The 19,188-nt window shown below is 42.9% G+C and overlaps 1 protein-coding gene across 1 annotated transcript in view; it reads right to left on the reverse strand.

Annotated features, from left to right (window-relative positions):
* LOC121561981 (ubiquitin-conjugating enzyme E2 E2) overlaps positions 1-18,946 on the reverse strand; it is a 35,545-nt gene extending 16,599 nt beyond the window's left edge. Inside the window, exons 1-3 of the mRNA XM_041874394.2 lie at positions 18,811-18,946; positions 16,668-16,853; positions 8,172-8,222 (exon numbers count right to left, since the gene is read on the reverse strand). Coding sequence (XP_041730328.1) covers positions 8,172-8,222; positions 16,668-16,846 — 230 coding nt within the window. The 5' untranslated portion in view covers positions 16,847-16,853; positions 18,811-18,946. The remainder of the gene's footprint in view (positions 1-8,171; positions 8,223-16,667; positions 16,854-18,810) is intronic.
* Positions 18,947-19,188: the final 242 nt, after the last annotated feature.

Below are 19,188 nucleotides of genomic sequence, written 5' to 3' on the forward strand. Positions count from 1 at the left end.
TTGCACAAGCAGGAAGCAGTCCCTACACTTTGGAAAAAAACAAATCAGCGTTTTGTGTGATGATGGCTAATCTTTAATTGCTTCCATATTGTAGTTCCTGTCTGCCTCCTGCACAGCTTAGCAGTGTTTCCACTGCAGTCATCAAGCTGTGGCGCTGCACCCACAGCAAAAAAATATGGAACTTGATATTCCTCTCGAGGCGCATTCAAGTTATGAGTGCCATTGGGAAACATGCATTCTGACAAGCAGTCAGTCAATGCACAACAATTCTTGCAATTCCAGGGAAGACAGCAGCTTTAATGGCCTTTGTTAAAAAGAGGATGATCCCAGCTTTCCATTAGTACTTTATTTCTCAACTTCTAAATATGCGCGAACTGCACCATTTTAAACTAGAGTTTTTAGCACATTAATGCTAAAAGTAACTCAGGTCAATTGTAGGGTAACTTGGTAAAACGCCACTCTACCTCAAAATAATTTTTGGGGAGTGACTTACAAAAAGTGTGATATGGTGATAATGCTTTTTGCTAATAGCATACCTGATAATATGGACCTCCCCTTGCGACGTTTTCCCCCCCACTGCTACACATTTTAGCAGAGGAAACACTGCAGCTTAGCCAATATTCGCAATGATGATGAAAAAATAACATTAAATTGCTAATTAGACTGCGTGTCGGTGTCTTGCTGCGTTCCACCTCTGGGCAGCCGAACATTCTAGGCAACCGAGCATGTATCCGCACCGGTAAAAATAATCTGACAATGAGCGAGTTCGTTTTGCATCGCCCCATGCCATAGTTATTATATATGCTGATATCATGGCGAGACTAACTAGCTGCATGTAACTCAGCAGATAACATTAATTCGCTAGACTGACAACAAAGTTTGAACAAACATGTCGATAATGTATTTTGTGTAAAACACGTAAATAGCTGCATGTAGCCTACTCCCCTCCTGAAAAATAATATGAAATCATGATTTTACTTACTGAGGCATGGAAGGCAATAGTTCGAACAGTTTTGTGTACAACATGAAGTTTGTAGGCTACACCAGTGACCAGACAAAGGCGATCAAGGAGGGGGAGCGGAGTACGCAGCACAGCAGCTACGTAGGAAGCGGAGTGGGCACTCGGCTATGCAAAAAAAAAAAATATTGCACATGCGCAGAAATATCTGTATTTTTAGCCTTGGCAAATTGGGATACAGACACTCCATATCCTTAGCCACTCCGTTAAATTGAACAGTCCCATTTCACGTCATGCTGTTCTTAATAATTCTTAAATAATTTACCGGTTTCTCGCAGTTATTTATCCCGGGAAATGGGAGTGGGTTAGGGCGGGAAATCCTGGTAACCTGCTTCCCACTATTAAACCCTAATCTGTAAACATACAGCATTTTGATCCACTGGGAAACAACCATTATCAAAAGGTCATGAACAGGTTGATACATTTAGATGATAGAAGACTCATGTTGTTATCTGTGATTGTACAACTTGGCATGCATGAGAACAAATGTCATAAGCCATCAACAATCTACCCGAATGAGTTTAATATATTTTCTGTTCCAGTCTTTTTCCTCACGAATCTTGGAGATGTGTGTCAAAATTCTTGGAAGTTGAGCTGCAGATGACAATGATCAAGTATATTTCCCAGAGGCCACTGTGGCGCTCATCCCCCTCCCCCCTCATGAATATTGATACTCTCCCGCTGTGGCCTCTTAGATGTTAAGTCCCCTGGTAAAGCCTGTGAAAAATGGCTCCGAGTTTGTCACTCCCACAGAACCCCAGAGGGCCACAACGCAACACTAATAAGCAGCAGTCACTCAGACACAGTAGTGGAGATGATCCATCGTGTAAAGGGGGATGGAGATCTGTGTGGGCATTATTGGTTGTTTGCCTCATGGCTCAGAGAATGCATGTAGACCACCAGGAAAGCAACAAGCAACCAGTCAACATCACACAATGTCATGTTAAAAATCCTGCTGAGTGCAGACACTTCCCATCGGGCCTGGCTGCCCTGACATCATCAGAAAGTGACATTTTTTTAAAGGGCATTACATCATTTGGATTCAGAGGCCAGCAGATGCTATTTGTGCTGAAGACTGACAGTGTATATCATCCAAATTAGAGTGCATCTGGTCTCATGAGATACGTGGCCAGCGCTACAGTAGGCAACATTCAGTAAGAATAAATGCTATTCTGTTCCAGACCCTTTTCATTGTACAGCAATAGTTGAAATATCTGAGAGTTAGCATAATCACAATGCCCAAAGCCTATTTGGTGTCAACTGGTTTCACTCATTTGATGAGTGACAATGCCAAGGTGAGAGAGCGGTCACAATAATGTTAGTAAAATGGAGCTGGAAATGACATTAGCTTACTGCCCTCGTGTTCACATGCTGATGAAACACCAACAACAGGCTCCAAACCGCTTAGAACAAATGGAATTTCTAACAAATATTTAGTAACAGTGCTGATGAAAGACAATGTCAGATCATGGATGCTTAGGATTGTTATAAAGAAGAGTACTAGAAAGTGATTAGACAGTAGCCAACGACACCTCAACTATTACTTTCAACCTTCCACGATCACCTCATGATTCAATTTGCAGGCCAGTCTCCGAATCTCCAGAGATGTTTTATTACAGGATGATACGACTGGGAGAGTCTTCCCTGCTTGAACAAAGGGGATGTCTGACTGCAGGCCTCTCAGTGAGGTGAGAGATGAGAGGAAATAAATCAGCTGCCCCGGCTCTGTGTGTAATGTGCCGAGCGAGGTGATCTTTTCAACACAACACACACTGTCTCCTGAAGGGGCCAACAGACAGTGACACCATTTGCAGTGTGAAATAATATGAATAACCTTTGGGACTAAATGGAAGGTAGTGAGCGGTGTGTAAGGCATAAATGATGTCATTAACTTTGTCAAACATCTTTTTCATGCAAAGCAATTGCTTTTTTTGCCCTTATCGACATTCACTTAAAAACGTGTGTGTGTGTGTGTGGGGTTCTATTAAGCTAACATATGGAATTGTTTTAAGATGGTCATACCATGGATCATTTAGCTATTTGATTTAGAATTTTAGGACTCCTTTAGGTATCAAAAATATATCTAAAAAAAGTATTTGATAAAATATTGAATTTGGCCTTTACTACTATAGAACATAGAAATGACAGTACAACAATTAATAATACGGAATAAGGTTTAAGTGTCTGTCCTATATCTAGGAGGTAAGAATGCTCAGGAAATATTTTTGTTTTTTTGGACACATTTCTACCCTTATTTTTGTTAGTGCAAAACTACCTCCATACTTCCATTCATTTGACAGAACAAAACCGACGTTTTCGTTAGAAGACCGATATTCGGGATGTCTCATGGTCTGTGCTCGGCCACCTTCTACCGCAGAAGACCGACATAGGCGGATGTGGATTGAGATGCAAAAAAACATTTCTCTCTAGCTTAAACTGATGGATTTTGATGGGGATTTTTGTATTATGTTACTTAGATTGACGCACGGGTGCATCAATAGACTCTTAAGGATTAATGAACTTGTCTGTTATACATATTCTATAACCTTATATCACACCATTATAACAGTGGGAGAACATTTTAATTGGGATGTGTTATAAAAGCCATATTATTTCAGTTGTTATTGGGGCCGGGACGATACCAGTATCGCGATACTCGTTAGTATCGAGGCAAGGAAACAAAACACGAATTGGGTTGAACTTCTTTAGGAAAACAGCCCTAATGTTGGAAACAAACATCATTATGTTGTCATCCACACATTCATTTATTTTCAAACTATAGCACACAGTATCTTACATACAGCAGGTTTTTAAAGGACCAAAGAGTCTGGTCTGCTTCGTGTTTTCATTTTTGGCATGGTACTGTGGTACTGGTATCATCCTGGCCCTAGTTGTTATATGGGATTAGCATGAATATGCAGCTGGGGAATAAACACAGAGGATTGTCTGTAAGACACCTAATTGTTTTCCAGGCAACTAGTTATTTTGATGACTGAACATTTCTGTTAGTGATTATTTTACTTTCAAATTATGCTGCCTTTAAATCACCCTGCCTGTGAAACCTCAAGCAAAATCATTCCCAATGTGACAACCAAATTTTTCTGAGTCCATTGAAACAGATTATTTGAAGTCCTTGAGTAAAAAGAGCCAATACTCAATATCTAATTTACCCTTCAGTAACTACATTTTGAATTAAAATGAAAAGGTTACCTATATATTCACCCTTCCAGCAAGGGTGTTAACTCAAATCAAATTTTATTGGCCACATGCGCCGAATACAACAGGTGCAGACATTACAGTGAAATGCTTACTTACAGCCCTTAACCAACAGTGCATTTATTTTTATTAAAAAGTAAAATAAAACAAAAAAAAGTGTTGAGAAAAAAAGAGCAGAAGTAAAATAAATTAACAGTAGGGAGGCTATATATACAGGGGGGTACAGGTGCAGAGTCAATGTGCGGGGGCACCGGCTAGTAATATGTACATGTGGGTAGAGTTAAAGTGACTATGCTTAAATAATTAACAGAGTAGCAGCAGCGTAAAAAGATGGGGTGGGGGGTGGGGGGGCAGTGCAAATAGTCTGGGTAGCCATGATTAGCTGTTCAGGAGTCTTATGGCTTGGGGGTAGAAGCTGTTGAGAAGTCTTTTGGACCTAGACTTGGCACTCCGGTACCGCTTGCCGTGCGGTAGCAGAGAGAACAGTCTATGACTAGGGTGGCTGGAGTCTTTGACAATTTTGAGGGCCTTCCTCTGACACTGCCTGGTATAGAGGTCCTGGATGGCAGGAAGCTTGGCCCCAGTGATGTACTGGGCAGTACGCACTACCCTCTGTAGTGCCTTGCGGTCGGAGGCCAAGCAGTTGCCATACCAGGCGGTGATGCAACCAGTCAGGATGCTCTCGATGGTGCAGCTGTAGCATTTTTTGAGGATCTGAGGACCCATGCCAAATATTTTCAGTCTCCTGAGGGGGAATAGGCTTTGTCGTGCCCTCTTCACAACTGTCTTGGTGTGTTTGGACCATGATAGTTCGTTGGTGATGTGGACACCAAGGAACTTGAAGCTCTCAACCTGTTCCAATACAACCCCGTCGATCCTCTTTTTTTTCCTGTAGTCCACAATCATCTCATTTGTCTTGATCACGTTGAGGGAGAGGTTGTTATCCTGGCACCACAAGGCCAGGTCTCTGACCTCCTCCCTATAGGCTGTCTCATCGTTGTCGGTGATCAGGCCTACCACTGTTGTGTCGTCTGCAAACTTAATGATGGTGTTGGAGTCGTGCCTGGCCATGCAGTCATGGGTGAACAGGGAGTACAGGAGGGGACTGAGCACGCACCCCTGAGGGGCCCCCGTGTTGAGGATCAGTGTGGCAGATGTGTTGTTACCTACCCTTACCACCTGGGGGCGGCCCGTCAGGAAGTCCAGGATCCAGTTGCAGAGGGAGGTGTTTAGTCCCAGGATCCTTAGCTTAGTGATGAGCTTTGAGGGCACTATGGTTTTTAATGCTGAGCTGTAGTCAATGAATAGCATTCTCACATAGGTGTTCCTCTTGTCCAGGTGGGAAAGGGCAGTGTGGAGTGCAATAGAGATTGCTTCATCTGTGGATCTGTTGGGGCGGTATGCAAATTGGAGTGGGTCTAGGGTTTCTGGGATAATGGTGTTGATGTGAGCCATGACCAGCCTTTCAAAGCACTTCATGGCTACAGACGTCAGTGCTACGGGTCGGTAGTCATTTAGGCAGGTTACCTTAGTGTCCTTGGGCACGGGGACTATGGTGGTCTGCTTGAAACATGTTGGTATTACAGACTCAGTCAGGGACATGTTGAAAATGTCAGTGAAGACACTTGCCAGTTGGTCAGCACATGCTCGGAGTACACATCCTGGTAATCCGTCTGGCCCTGCGGCCTTGAGAATGTTGACCTGCTTAAAAGTCTTACTCACATCGGCTACGGAGAGCGTGATCACATAGTCATCCGGAACAGCTGGTGCTCTCATGCATGCTTCAGTGTTACTTGCCTCGAAGCGAGCATAGAAGTGGTTTAGCTCGTCTGGAAGTCTTGTGTCACTGGGCAGCTCGCGGCTGTGCTTCCCTTTGTAGTCTGAAATTGTTTTCAAGCCCTGCCACACCCGACGAGCGTCAGAGCCGGTGTAGTACGATTCAATCTTAGTCCTGTATTGACTCTTTGCCTGTTTGATGGTTCGTCGGAGGGCATAACGGGATTTCTTATAAGCGTCCGGGTTAGAGTCCCGCTCCTTGAAAGCGGCAGCTCTACCCTTTAGCTCAGTGCGGCTGTTTCCTGTAATCGATGGCTTCTGGTTGGGGTATGTACGTACGGTCACTGTGGGGACGACATCATCGATGCACTTATTGATGAAGCCAGTGACTGATGTGGTGTACTCCTCAATGCTATCTGAAGAATCCCGGAACATGTTCCAGTCTGCGCTAGCAAAACAGTCCTGTAGCTTAGCATCTGCGTCATCTGACCACTTTTTTTTATTAACCGAGTCACTGGTGCTTCCTGCTTTAGTTTTTGCTTATAAGCAGGAATCAGGAGGATAGAGTTATGGTCAGATTTGCCAAATGGAGGGAAAGGGAAAGCTTTGTATGCGTCTCTGTGTGTGGAGTAAAGGTGGTCTAGAGTTTTTTTTTCTTCCTCTGGTTGCACATTTAACATGCTGGTAGAAATAAGGTAGAACGGATTTAAGTATCCCTGCATTAAAGTCCCCGGGCACTAGGAGCGCTGCCTCTGGATTAGCGTTTTCCTGTTGATTTATGGCCTTATACAGCTCATTCAGTGCAATCTTAATGCCAGCATTGGTTTGTGGTGGTAAATAGACAGCTATGAAAAATATAGATGAAAACTCTTGGTAAATAGTGTGGTCTACAGCTTATCATAAGATACTCTACCTCAGGTGAGCAAAACCTCAAGACTTCCTTAGTATTTGATTTTTTACAAATATACACAGACCGACACCCCTTGTCTTACCGGAGTCAGCCGCTCTATCCAGCCGATGTAGCGTATAGCCCCCTAGCTGTATGTTGTCCATGTCGTCGTTCAGCCATGACTCGGTGAAACATAAGATTACAGTTTTTAATGTCCCGTTTGTAGGATAACCGTAATCTTAGGTCATCCAATTTATTCTCAAATGATTGAAGATTGGCTAATAGGATTGATGGCAGAGGCAGTTTACTCACTCGCCGTCGGATCTTTACAAGGCACCCCGACCTACGTCCACGATATCTCCGTCTCTTCCTCAGTTAAAGTGATTAGTTCATGCACAGCACCACACACACACACACGACTGTCTGTACATCATTGGATGAGTCACTGAGGGCCATTTCTCAGTTGTTTTAACAGGTGCATATAAAATGAACACAACCAATCTAAAATGGCCAAAATGCAGCAACATCTCCTAATGCACTCCATCTCCCGCAGATAAATGCCTAAACTTGCCTTCTGCCTGGCATCCGTTTTCTCTGGTAATTTGCCTTTGAATGCTGAGCCTGTGGTAATTACTGTGCTGTTATAAACAGGGAGATAATCAATGACAACGTCACTTTGTGTTCTTTAAGTTAATAAGGCCTGGCCTCTGCACAACGTCCCCCAGGGATGCCTTTTGTCATTTGGCGGCTGATGCACATGTGGTCGGTTTGCCACTTGCTAGCTGGCCACCATATCTCTTCCTCAAAGGACAGGCAGCAGCAGAACACAATAACCATTGTCTGTCTGTGGTAAATCCCCAGCAGAACGGGGGAACCACATGAGAATCTAAACTTATTTTTTAAAACACACATACTCTTTTTCCTTTTTAGATGGGCTTTCAACTGAAAACATATGATCTAAAATGGTAAGTTTCCTATGCGGTTAGAAAACTAGGCCTACATCTTGTGTTAAGTAAAAGAGAACAAACTATAGGATGTTGTGAAAAGTGCTAGCGTAATCACTCTTACACGTATGATAACCATCTTTATCATAACAAGGACATACCACTATAATACCTGACTGCCTATGTAAAACTAGAAAGACTGAAGTCCATCCTTTATTCTTAGAACCAAGAATCCCTAACAGAAATACAGTATATCCTGAAATCCCAAGCCCATAACATTAGCAAGGTGAATAAACATAAATGCTGGTAGAGAGCAATCTTTCCTTACCTGCAGTTTGGAGGTGGGTCGAGTGTAATTTCTGCAAGTTCTTTCTGAATCCTGAAAAACAATGATACTCTGTTTTAATCTTTGTGGCAATGAATATCTCTATCACATATAGGAACTGAAAAAGCTCCCAGAATGCATTTGACCCAAATGTGATGATGAAATGCACAAATGTCATGTGGTTAATAAATCCATAGAACATGATACAGGTAGACCAGACCAAAAATTGCAGTTATATCAGTTTACATATCATAAAAATCTCTATTTAACAAATGACAAGGCAATCCATTATAGGCCTATTATGTCTAGGGTTGGGCCGATACAGTGCCTTGCAAAAGTATTCATCCCCCTTGGCATTTTTCCTATTTTGTTGCATTACAACCTGTAATTTCAAATGATTTTTATTTGAATTTCATGTAATGGACATACACAAAATAGTCCAAATTGGTGAAGGGAAATGAAAAAAATAACTTGTTTCAAAACAATTATACAAAATAAATAACGGAAAAGTGGTGTGCGCATATGTATTCACCCCCTTTGCTATGGAGCCCCTAAATAAGATCTGGTGCAACCAATTACCATCAGAAGTCACATAATTAGTTAAATAAAGTCCACCTGTGTGCAATCTAAGTGTCACATGATCTCAGTATATATACACACACCTGTTCTGAAAGGCCCCAGAGTCTGCAACACCACTAAGCAAGGGGCACCACTAAGCAAGGGGCACCACCAAGCAAGCGGCACCATGAAGACCAAGGAGCTCTCCAAACAGGTCAGGGACAAAGTTGTGGAGAAGTACAGATCAGGGTTGGGTTATATTAATAAATATCTGAAACTTTTAACATCCCACGGAGCACCATTAAATCAATTAAAAAATGTGAAAGAATATGGCACCACAACAAACCTGCCAAGAGAGGGCCGCCCACCAAAACTCACAGATCAGGCAAGGAGGGCATTAATCAGAGGCAACAAAGAGACCAAAGATAACCCTGAAGGAGCTGCAAAGCTCCACAGCGGTGATTGGAGTATCTGTCCATAGGACCACTTTAACCCGTACACTCCACAGAGCTGGGCTTTACGGGAGAGTGGCCAGAAAAAAGCCATTACTTAAAGAAAAAATAAGCAAACACGTTTGGTGTTCGCCAAAAGGCATGTGGTAGACTACCCAAACATATGGAAGGTACTCTGGTCAGTTGAGACTAAAATTGAGCTTTTTGGCCATCAAGGAAAACGCTATGTCTGGCGCAAACCCAACACCTCTCATCACACAGAACACCATCCCCATGTTTTTCATCGGCAGGGACTGGGAAACTGGTCAGAATTGAAGGATGGCGCTAAATACAGGGACATTCTTGAGGGAAACCCGTTTCAGTCTTCCATGCTCAAGTTCTGTTTTTTTGTCTTATTTCTTGTTTGTTTCACAACAAAAAATATTTTGCATCTTCAAAGTGGTAGGCATGTTGTTTAAATCAAATGATACAAACCCCCCAAAAATCCATTTTATTTCCAGGTTGTAAGGCAACAAAATAGGAAAAATGCCAAGGAGGGTGAATACTTTCGCAAGCCACTGTATATGATTAAATCAATTATTGTGAAATTTGACATTGACGATATATTGTGAAGTGCAAGACGATATTGTGATGTGCAAGACTAGAAAACTTTGCAGTTTTATCAGTTAGGCTGTATCAATGTGTTTAAAATTAAGTCTAAATAAATTAACTAAACCAACAAAAGAAAGGCCACTCAAAGTTCATTTCATGAGAATGTGACTATAATATGGTAAATAAGCACAAAAATTGCACAGTCTGGAATGATTTAGTCATTAATGGCGCAACACGATTATATCGGATATGGCAATATTTAGAGTAGCATATCGTAGAAGAGGTCTCCCCAAATATCACCCAAGCTTAATGGTGTCACACAGTGCCATACTGTGTTGTTACACTGACTTTTCTATGAGGAAGCATGAAGCAGCATTAGGCACATTACAAACATGATGAGACAACCTCTGTTTAAAAGAATTGCAGATCCTGAAAGGTTCAAATCTGAAATGATTTATCAGAGTCTGTGTCATTACAATAGGCCTGTACAAATGTCAACATCTTTCAATTACTCTTTCAAATTCAACCACGCAGCAGTCACCTGCGAGGGAAGGGTTAATAACAGAATATAAACATTTTTGTATAACAGGGATGACAAATCACAATGACATGTGACGATTAACTAAACGCACAACAGTGCAATTTAACCCATCAGTCACACATTATACCATCACTGACATAACTGCACTGTGGTCATAATACTAAAACCCTGGGTTTGAGCACAGTGGAGTGTCTTATAAGTGTGCTACACATCAGGAAGATGTTCCAAATATCAGGGGTAGTTAAAAAAGCGCTGTAGCCCCAGTCAATCCCTGGCTCGGCTGGTTGCATAATTCTATCATCACCTCCTATCAATCTGTGTTTCCACTGGCAAGGTGGGCGACAGAGGGAGTGCTGTTCATGACAACACTAACCACACATATACAGTGGGGAGAACAAGTATTTGATAAATTATTTTACATTTTAGTCATTTAGCAGACGCTCTTATCCAGAGCGACTTACAGTTAGTGAGTGCATACATTCTTTTTCATTTTTTCATACTGGCCCCCCGTGGGAATCAAACCCACAACCCTGGCGTCCCCATGCTCTACCAACTGAGCTACATCCCTGCCAGCCATTCCCTCCACTACCCTGGACGACGCTGGGCCAATTGTGCGCCGCCCGTGGGTCTCCCCTACGACAGAGCCTGGATTAGAACCAGGATCTCTAGTGGCACAGCTAGCACTGCGCCACTCGGGAGGATAGCACACTGCTGATTTTGTAGGTTTTCCTACTTACAAAGCATGTAGAGGCTGTAATTTTTAATCATAGGTACACTTCAACTGTGAGAGACGGAAAAAAAAATCCAGAAAATCACATTGTATGATTTAAGTAATTAATTTGCATCTTATTGCATGAGTATTTTATCACCTACCAACCAGTAAGAATTCCGGCTCTCACAGACCTGTTTGTTTTTCTTTAAGAAGCCCTCCTGTTCTCCACTCATTACCTGTATTAACTGCACCTGTTTGAACTCGTTACCTGTATAAAAGACACCTGTCCACACACTCAATCAAACAGACTCCAACCTCTCCACAATGGCCAAGACCAGAGAGCTGTGTAAAGACATCAGGGATAAAATTGTAGACCTGCACAAGGCTGGGATGGGCTACAGGACAATAGGCAAGCAGCTTGGTGAGAAGGCAACAACTGTTGGCGCAATTATTAGAAAATGGAAGAAGTTCAAGATGACTGTCAATCACCCTCGGTCTGGGGCTCCATGCAAGATCTCACCTCGTGGGGCATCAATGATCATGAGGAAGGTGAGGGATCAGCCCAGAACTACACGGCAGGACCTGGTCAATGACCTGAAGAGAGCTGGGACCACAGTCTCAAAGAAAACCATTAGTAACACACTACGCCGTCATGGATTAAAATCATGCAGCGCACGCAAGGTCCCCCTGCTCAAGCCAGCGCATGTCCAGGACCATCTGAAGTTTGCCAATGACCATCTGGATGATCCAGAGGAGGAATGGGAGAAGGTCATGTGGTCTGATGAGACAAAAATAGAGCTTTTTGGTCTAAACTCCACTCGCTGTGTTTGGAGGAAGAAGAAGGATGAGTACAACCCCAAGAACACCATCCCAACCGTGAAGCATGGAGGTGGAAACATCATTCTTTGGGGATGATTTTCTGCAAAGGGGACAGGACGACTGCACCATATTGAGGGGAGGATGGATGGGGCCATGTATCGCGAGATCTTGGCCAACAACCTCCTTCCCTCAGTAAGAGCATTGAAGATGGGTCGTGGCTGGGTCTTCCAGCATGACAACGACCCAAAACACACAGCCAGGGCAACTAAGGAGTGGCTCCGTAAGAAGCATCTCAAGGTCCTGGAGTGGCCTAGCCAGTCTCCAGACCTGAACCCAATAGAAAATCTTTGGAGGGGAGCTGAAAGTCCGTATTGCCCAGCGACAGCCCCCGAAACCTGAAGGATCTGGAGAAGGTCTGTATGGAGGAGTGGGCCAAAATCCCTGCTGCAGTGTGTGCAAACCTGGTCAAGACCTACAGGAAACGTATGATCTCTGTAATTGCAAACAAAGGTTTCTGTACCAAATATTAAGTTCTGCTTTTCTGATGTATCAAATACTTATGTCATGCAATAAAATGCAAATTAATTACTTAAAAATCATACAATGTGATTTTCTGGATTTCTGAAAATTATAGACCTCTACATGCTTTGTAAGTAGGAAAACCTGCAAAATCGACAGTGTATCAAATACTTGTTCTCCCCACTGTATGTGTTATGAATGAAAGTATGGTCATCATTGTTAGGGCTCAGGCCACCTGACCTAGCTAAGGAAAGCTCTCTGAAAATGCTATAACCAAGGATAACCAGGCTGGGCCCAGTGTTTCCTGGTACGCTCTTATCATCACACGGCCAGGAAAGACACAGGGGCATAGTCATCATAGTAATCTGCCTGTCAGATGAATGACGGGCATTACAGTGTCATGATGCGATAGATGCAACAAGGGTACCTTTCATTACACATCTTGTATGGATGATTAAATCTAATGGATATATTAATAGCATGAGTGTGATTAGAATAATGATGCCCATAGGACCGGTTAGCGTTATATAAAATGAGTGTACAAAACATTAGGAACACAAGCACTTTCCATGACATTGACTGACCAGGTAAATCCAGGTCAAAGCTATGATCCCTTATTGATGTCACTTGTTAAATCCACTTCAAATCAGTGTAGATGAAGGGGAGGAGACAGGTTAAATAAATATTTTTAAGCCTTCAGACAATCGAGAATGTGTGCCATTCAGATGGTGAATGGGCAAGACAAAATATTTTAAGTGCCTTCGAACAGGGTATGGTAGTAGGTGCCAGACACACCAGTTTGAGTGTTTCAATAACTGCAACGCTGCTGGGTTTTTCACACGCAACAGTTTCCCGGGTGTATGAAGAATGGTCCACCACCGAAAGGACATCCAGCCAACTTGACAACTGTGGGAAGCACTGGAGTCAACATGGGGCAGCATCCCTGTAGAATGCTTTCAACACCTTGTACAGTCCATGCCCTGCCGAATTGAGGCTGTTCTGAGGGCAAAAGGGGGTGCAACTCAATATTAGGAAGGTGTTCCTAATGTTTTGAACACTCAGTGTAACTCACCGCCCTGAGGATAGGGAGGTGCTCAAACCTGCCCCACTTAAATACTAGGGGTGGGCGATATGAGCTAAAATTCATATCACGATATTTTCCACTGTCCAGACGATATCGATATGATATCACGATATATGACGTAAAAAAATATGAATCACATTTTAATATCCCTTCTTGGTTAAATTATATTAGTTAAGGAAAAATATGTATTTGAACCTTATATAACCAGAAAGAGTGAGGCATTGGACCGTATGGACCTGAAAAGTTTTTATTTGTATTGTGCAAACATGCATTCCGTAAACATGAGGTAGGTAGGCCTATATATATATATATATATAAATTAGATATTAAGTAAAATTAAATAAAAAATAACAGGAGATAAAGAAAATAAGGTAATTACAAATTCAAATACGTGTGTTTGTTTTGGCTACGGTCCGTAGATATGTAAAAAACTAACCGTTTGAAACTAAACCTTTCAAGCCTCAACCATCAATTATCAACAATATCAACAAATCTTCACTAGAACTTTCTTCACAAGTTCCGTGCCAGGAATACCAGCATGTTGACTGTTTCTGGCTTTAGTGCTGCCCTGTGACATGTCACCACATTGCCCCCAGTGCTGAATGCCCTCTCAGAGGGGGCACTTGTGGCAGGGATGCATAAGTATTTCTTTGCCAGACAACTCACACGTGGAAAATTAGATCCGTGAAATCGCCACCACTCCAAAGGATCAGACTCGCTGTCTGCTGCCGTTGCCAGAATGTAGCTATTCAGCTCTTGCTCAATGATCTGCCTCTCTGAACATGAGGCAGGTGCACTGCTGGTCTGCTTAAAGAAGCTCCCAAGGCTCTTCTTGGGCTTCTTGCCTGATTGATGAGCAGTGGAAGCTTCTTTCTCCCTGTCAGTGTGATCCTCTGCAAGAGACGATTTTCCCAGGGCTGTGTTCTCCACCAGGAGGGCTTCGGTCTCTGAGGCAGCTCTCACCTTAAAAATGAAAATAATTAAACTTTATTTGTATAGCACCTTTCATACATAAAATGCAGCCCAAAGTGCTTTACATTTGAAGCAATAAAACAAGAACAAATGAATAAATACCTTAATGTCCTCCAGTTTCTCAGCGGACATGTACCTGGTCTTGAACCTTGGATCTAGAAAGGTAGCCATGGAGAGCAGCTCATCTGTTGCAGGGTCAGTGTACTTGTTATTCAAGTAATCAAGAACCTTGATCTTGATCTCTTTGGTCAGTTCTGTATCGTCCTTGCTCAGATTTAGAACCTCTGCATTTAACAGATTGATGACAGGCTTCAAATAGGACACGCTCACATACGCTTCTCCTGACAGGGCATCTGTAAAGTCCTGGAGTGGCTTCAGTGCTGCTGTGACTGATTCCAAGACCTGGATGTCTTGCCAGGTAGGTACAAGGTGCCGTGTCTTTTTGTCCCCTGCCAGGACCTGTGTAATGGCCTTTTCCTGCTCCAGGACTCTTTCCATCATTTTCAGACGAGATCCCCACCTTGTCGGAGATTCTGTGATGAGCTTGTGCAGGGGCAGGCTTAGTTCATTCTGTGCTGTCATCAGGGCCTTCTGCTTTTTCCAGCTGTATGAGAACGTGCTAACCACCTTTTTGCAAACCCCTGTGGCCCGGGAAATCGCACACCCCTGTGGCCCGGGAGCGTTTTGGACACTCCTCTCTGGAAATTGGGAATAAGAAATCAAAATAATAGGGTGAAAAATAATCGAATCACAATACAATAATAATTAATAATAATGCATTTTTATATAGAAATCACAATACAATATAACTTTTAATCTTTGTTTGAGGATTTACGGCATTTACATTCAACTGTTACACATTTTACAAATCTGATGTGCTTAGATTTAGCCTACGGTACATGGCTGATGTGAGCTGTATTTTTTCTTAATAATAAGCATCATACAGGGTAGGCCTAGGCTACAGTCCTGAAACTTACCAATAGCATTGTGCAGCCTGTGTCCGAAACATCCAAGGTTTGCCCACTTGTTCAGCTGCAATGCCTTGATCATGTTCGATCCGCTGTCGGTCGTCATACAAACTTGACGCGACTCTTTTAATCCCCAGGACGACAGTATGTCCCTCAGCCCACCTGCAATTATTTCCCGGTGTGGTCGTCTGGGAAATAAGACGTCTGTAGGCACTTACTTTTCAGTTTCCAGTCACCGTCTATGTAATGGATTGTGAGGCTTATATAAGGTTCTGTGGTACGACTTGACCATAGATCGGCAGTAGTGGAGAAGAATGGAATGTTATTTATCTCACTGTAAACTCTGTCCCAGCATTCTGTGTAAAGCTGTGGCAGGCATTTTTGGCTAAAATATTTGCGGCTCGGGATCTCATATCTTGGGTCCAGAGTTTGAATCAACTTTCTGAACCCCTCTTTCTCCACAGTTTGAATCGGTACCATGTCCTTCGCTATGTGATTTGTAATCGCAGCTGTGATGTCTATCCATTTTTGCTCGTCTTCTCATAGCAAGTACCGGCAGCAAATGATGATATAATTGATTGTTGAGTGCGAGTCTGGCTTGTCTTCGGGCGAGCTCCTGGGCTTACTGTCTCACGCATTCTGGTGCATTGTTCATACTCACGGACATGTATGTTTTTTAAGTGATTGAACAGGTTGGTCGTGTTTCCACCTTTTGCTAAGACAACACGACCGACACAACTTGCATAGGGTAGTGTTTTGGTCGGGGTCGGAGATTTTAAAGCCAAACCAGTTCCAAACAACAGAGGTGCCCCCTTTCTTCTTAACCAATTTATCCTCCTGCTCTTGAGCAACATCAATTTCTGTGTTTTCGCTCATCCTGGATTGTAAAGTTTTCCCCCAATAGTTAACCTGCCTCCTAACTGCAGCTGCCTGCACACTTCTTTGTTGCTAGCACTACATGCGTGCAACAAGTGCATGCGACGTGCGCTCATAAAAATAGGTCAACATATTAACATACATTCTTTTATTCGTAAGAACCAAGAAAGGTTGGATAAAAAAAAAAAAAAAAAAGATGTAGCTACTTAGTACTATCACTCAGTTGAAATTTGGAACAAAAAAATATTGATGCAAAATTCGAATTTATGAATTCTGAATAAATCGCGGTATCCATGATATTGCTAAATCCATATCATGGCGCGGCACAATACCGGTTTTTACTATCAAACCGGTATATCGCCCACTCCTATTAAATACCACTAAACTGAGCCAGATTCAAGGTTTACCTCTTGGCACTGGTTGAGAGTTTGGCAGCTGTTTTACTGGAGATCTTAGTCTCCTTCTTTTTGGGCTGTGCTTGTTCCCGCTCCTGTTCTGGGGGTACCGATGATTCTCTTTGTTCGATATCCGAGCTCCCCCCACTGGTGCTGGGGCTATCGTCCGGTCTCTGCACTTCACTGGACATCCTGGCCCTGGGAAACAGAGACCAAACAGCACAGCTTTAGCTTTCATTATGTTTTCTATACAAAATAAATTAGTGGTATGTTAGCCTGCCCAGGCCTTTAAAAAAAAAGTACCTTGTGTGGACTGCCAGGGTTCCAAGGTTGCACAGCCTATGATTTTACTAGTCATTGTGCAGGTTAAGATTAAGATCACTGTATTGGTCAATTGCAGACAAGGTCCAACCAAAATGTGACTTCCGCTTTTAACCTAACCCCTCTGAAAGACACACATACAGGTTTTTTGGGGGAGAGGTGCGGGGGGCTGCCACACCGGGCGCCCGGGGAGCTGTTGTTGTTGGGGGTTAAGTGCCTTGCTCAAGGGCACAACGGCAGGCAATGGCATCTAGGATTTGATCCCAGCAACACTCCGGTTGCCAGCTCACTTCCCGCCAGATTTTTCCTGTCAGACCCCGGATACAAACTGGCAACCCTCCAGTTGCTGGCTCTTCTCTCTAACCACACAACAGCGGCTACCTGCCTCCATTGTGTGGTTGAGTAGAACAGAATACTTGATTGTCCTTGCAGGAGGAAATTATTTTCACAACAGGGAAATAATTTAAAGTCTGTTTCACTGCTGGTTAATGTGTTGAAGGCAAGGTGGTGAAGCTATTTTGTGTGTTGAAAAGGAAGAGGTAGTGAGCGGTTCGTCAATATTTTGACAAACTACTAAGATCTCAAACTCTTTCAAGAAGATTCAATATTACTGCGTTAACAAACCACCTACAAATTTTTTGAATGCATTAGAAACATGACTTTGTTGAGATTTAATGGAATATAGCCTAGTATGAAAGAACAATGCTGTCAAGATGTCTTGACTTGAAGAGTCAACATGTCACAGGCCTACTGACAATACAGTCTAATCTAAAACAATTAATTCAATATCACCACTCATTAACCTTTTCAGTAGTTGACCACATGGATTGATGGAACATAGATCGAAAGAGACACTAGTCGATTAAACTCAACTAATCAGGGAGTTGAGTTTAGTAGGCTAAAGAGACACTAGAACAGTAGGCCTGTGCCTCTACAAAGGGCATCAGACGACTGAGATATCGCCTTTGATGACAATAATGAGGTGAGGTAATTTTTTATCTATCACGGTCATGGACGTCAAGCCAAACGTATCAGTTTATATTGTTTCGAATAAAAGCCTGGGGAATAGGCCTACGGTAAAAGATACAAACGGTTAATCAAACGGTAAACTAAAGTAGTGCTTAACCACTACCTTTCCCGGGGGTGTTATGATAAGGACATCAACGCTATTAGTGTATCCACTCGACAGACATGTATCGACTTGCAAAACAGGCGTGCGATGGCAACTTGGGGCAATGATATCAATTCTGAAAATTGTTAGTTACATTTATCAAAGACGACTCGCGTGTTGACTCTAGGGGCCTCAATAAATAGGACACAATAATGTATCACTTTCTTCTGTCGTTGTTTCGGAGCCAGCTGAGCAATAGGTCAACACAATTTGCAAGCCTCCCCCTTTCGACTGAAAAAATAAAAATAACAACATGTGCCCGCGACACAAATAGAGCTGTCAAAAAAGCAATGCATAACAAACATCTTTAACACTGCAGGAAAAAGTAGCACCCGCTGTGCTATGTCCTGCTATGGGGAATTTAAATCAAGAGGCCTGAGCGTTTAAAACTCGGGAAAATATGCAGAGAACATCACGTTTAAGAAATTCTTCGACAAGGCATCAAGGGCTCGTCAAGGCCAGTCGACGCGAGGGCCAAATGAACGGCTTGGAAATGTGTGAATCCAACGTTTCTCAAGTGTCCACAATGAGCGTTGAGCTGCTCGGGCACAAAGGGAGGCACGTCCCACACATCCCCCTCATCGGAAAATGCCACTTTCACGGGACATTTACTTACTTTCTGTACACATACGAAGGACAGTAACATGCGTGCGTAAATATTACCTGGCAGCTGACCGTCGATGCTGTATTTTGTATTAAAATCCCAAGTGAAAAGTATATCCACACACACACGGCCGTCTGCTCGCACTCGTGTCCTTGCTATTTAACTGAAGGTAGCAACCGAAAAGCGATTACAGAAAACTGAAGAAGCCGGACCGCCTCCACGCGCGCTCTCATATTGCGCGCGCCGCTCGTGCACGTATGATGGTCCCATTCGCCCGATATAAAACAAATCTGTATGCTTTGGAGAAGTTGTAATAGTCCAACATCAACAAATGTGATACATTACCACAAAGCAGTTGTATTATTCAAAACAGCAAATATAGAGTTGAACTAGTCAAACTACTCAATGTTGGATGTCGGCTATCTGAAAATGATGGA

Source organism: Coregonus clupeaformis, unplaced genomic scaffold (genome assembly GCF_020615455.1).
Source record: "Coregonus clupeaformis isolate EN_2021a unplaced genomic scaffold, ASM2061545v1 scaf0281, whole genome shotgun sequence".
NCBI lineage: Eukaryota > Metazoa > Chordata > Actinopteri > Salmoniformes > Salmonidae > Coregonus > Coregonus clupeaformis.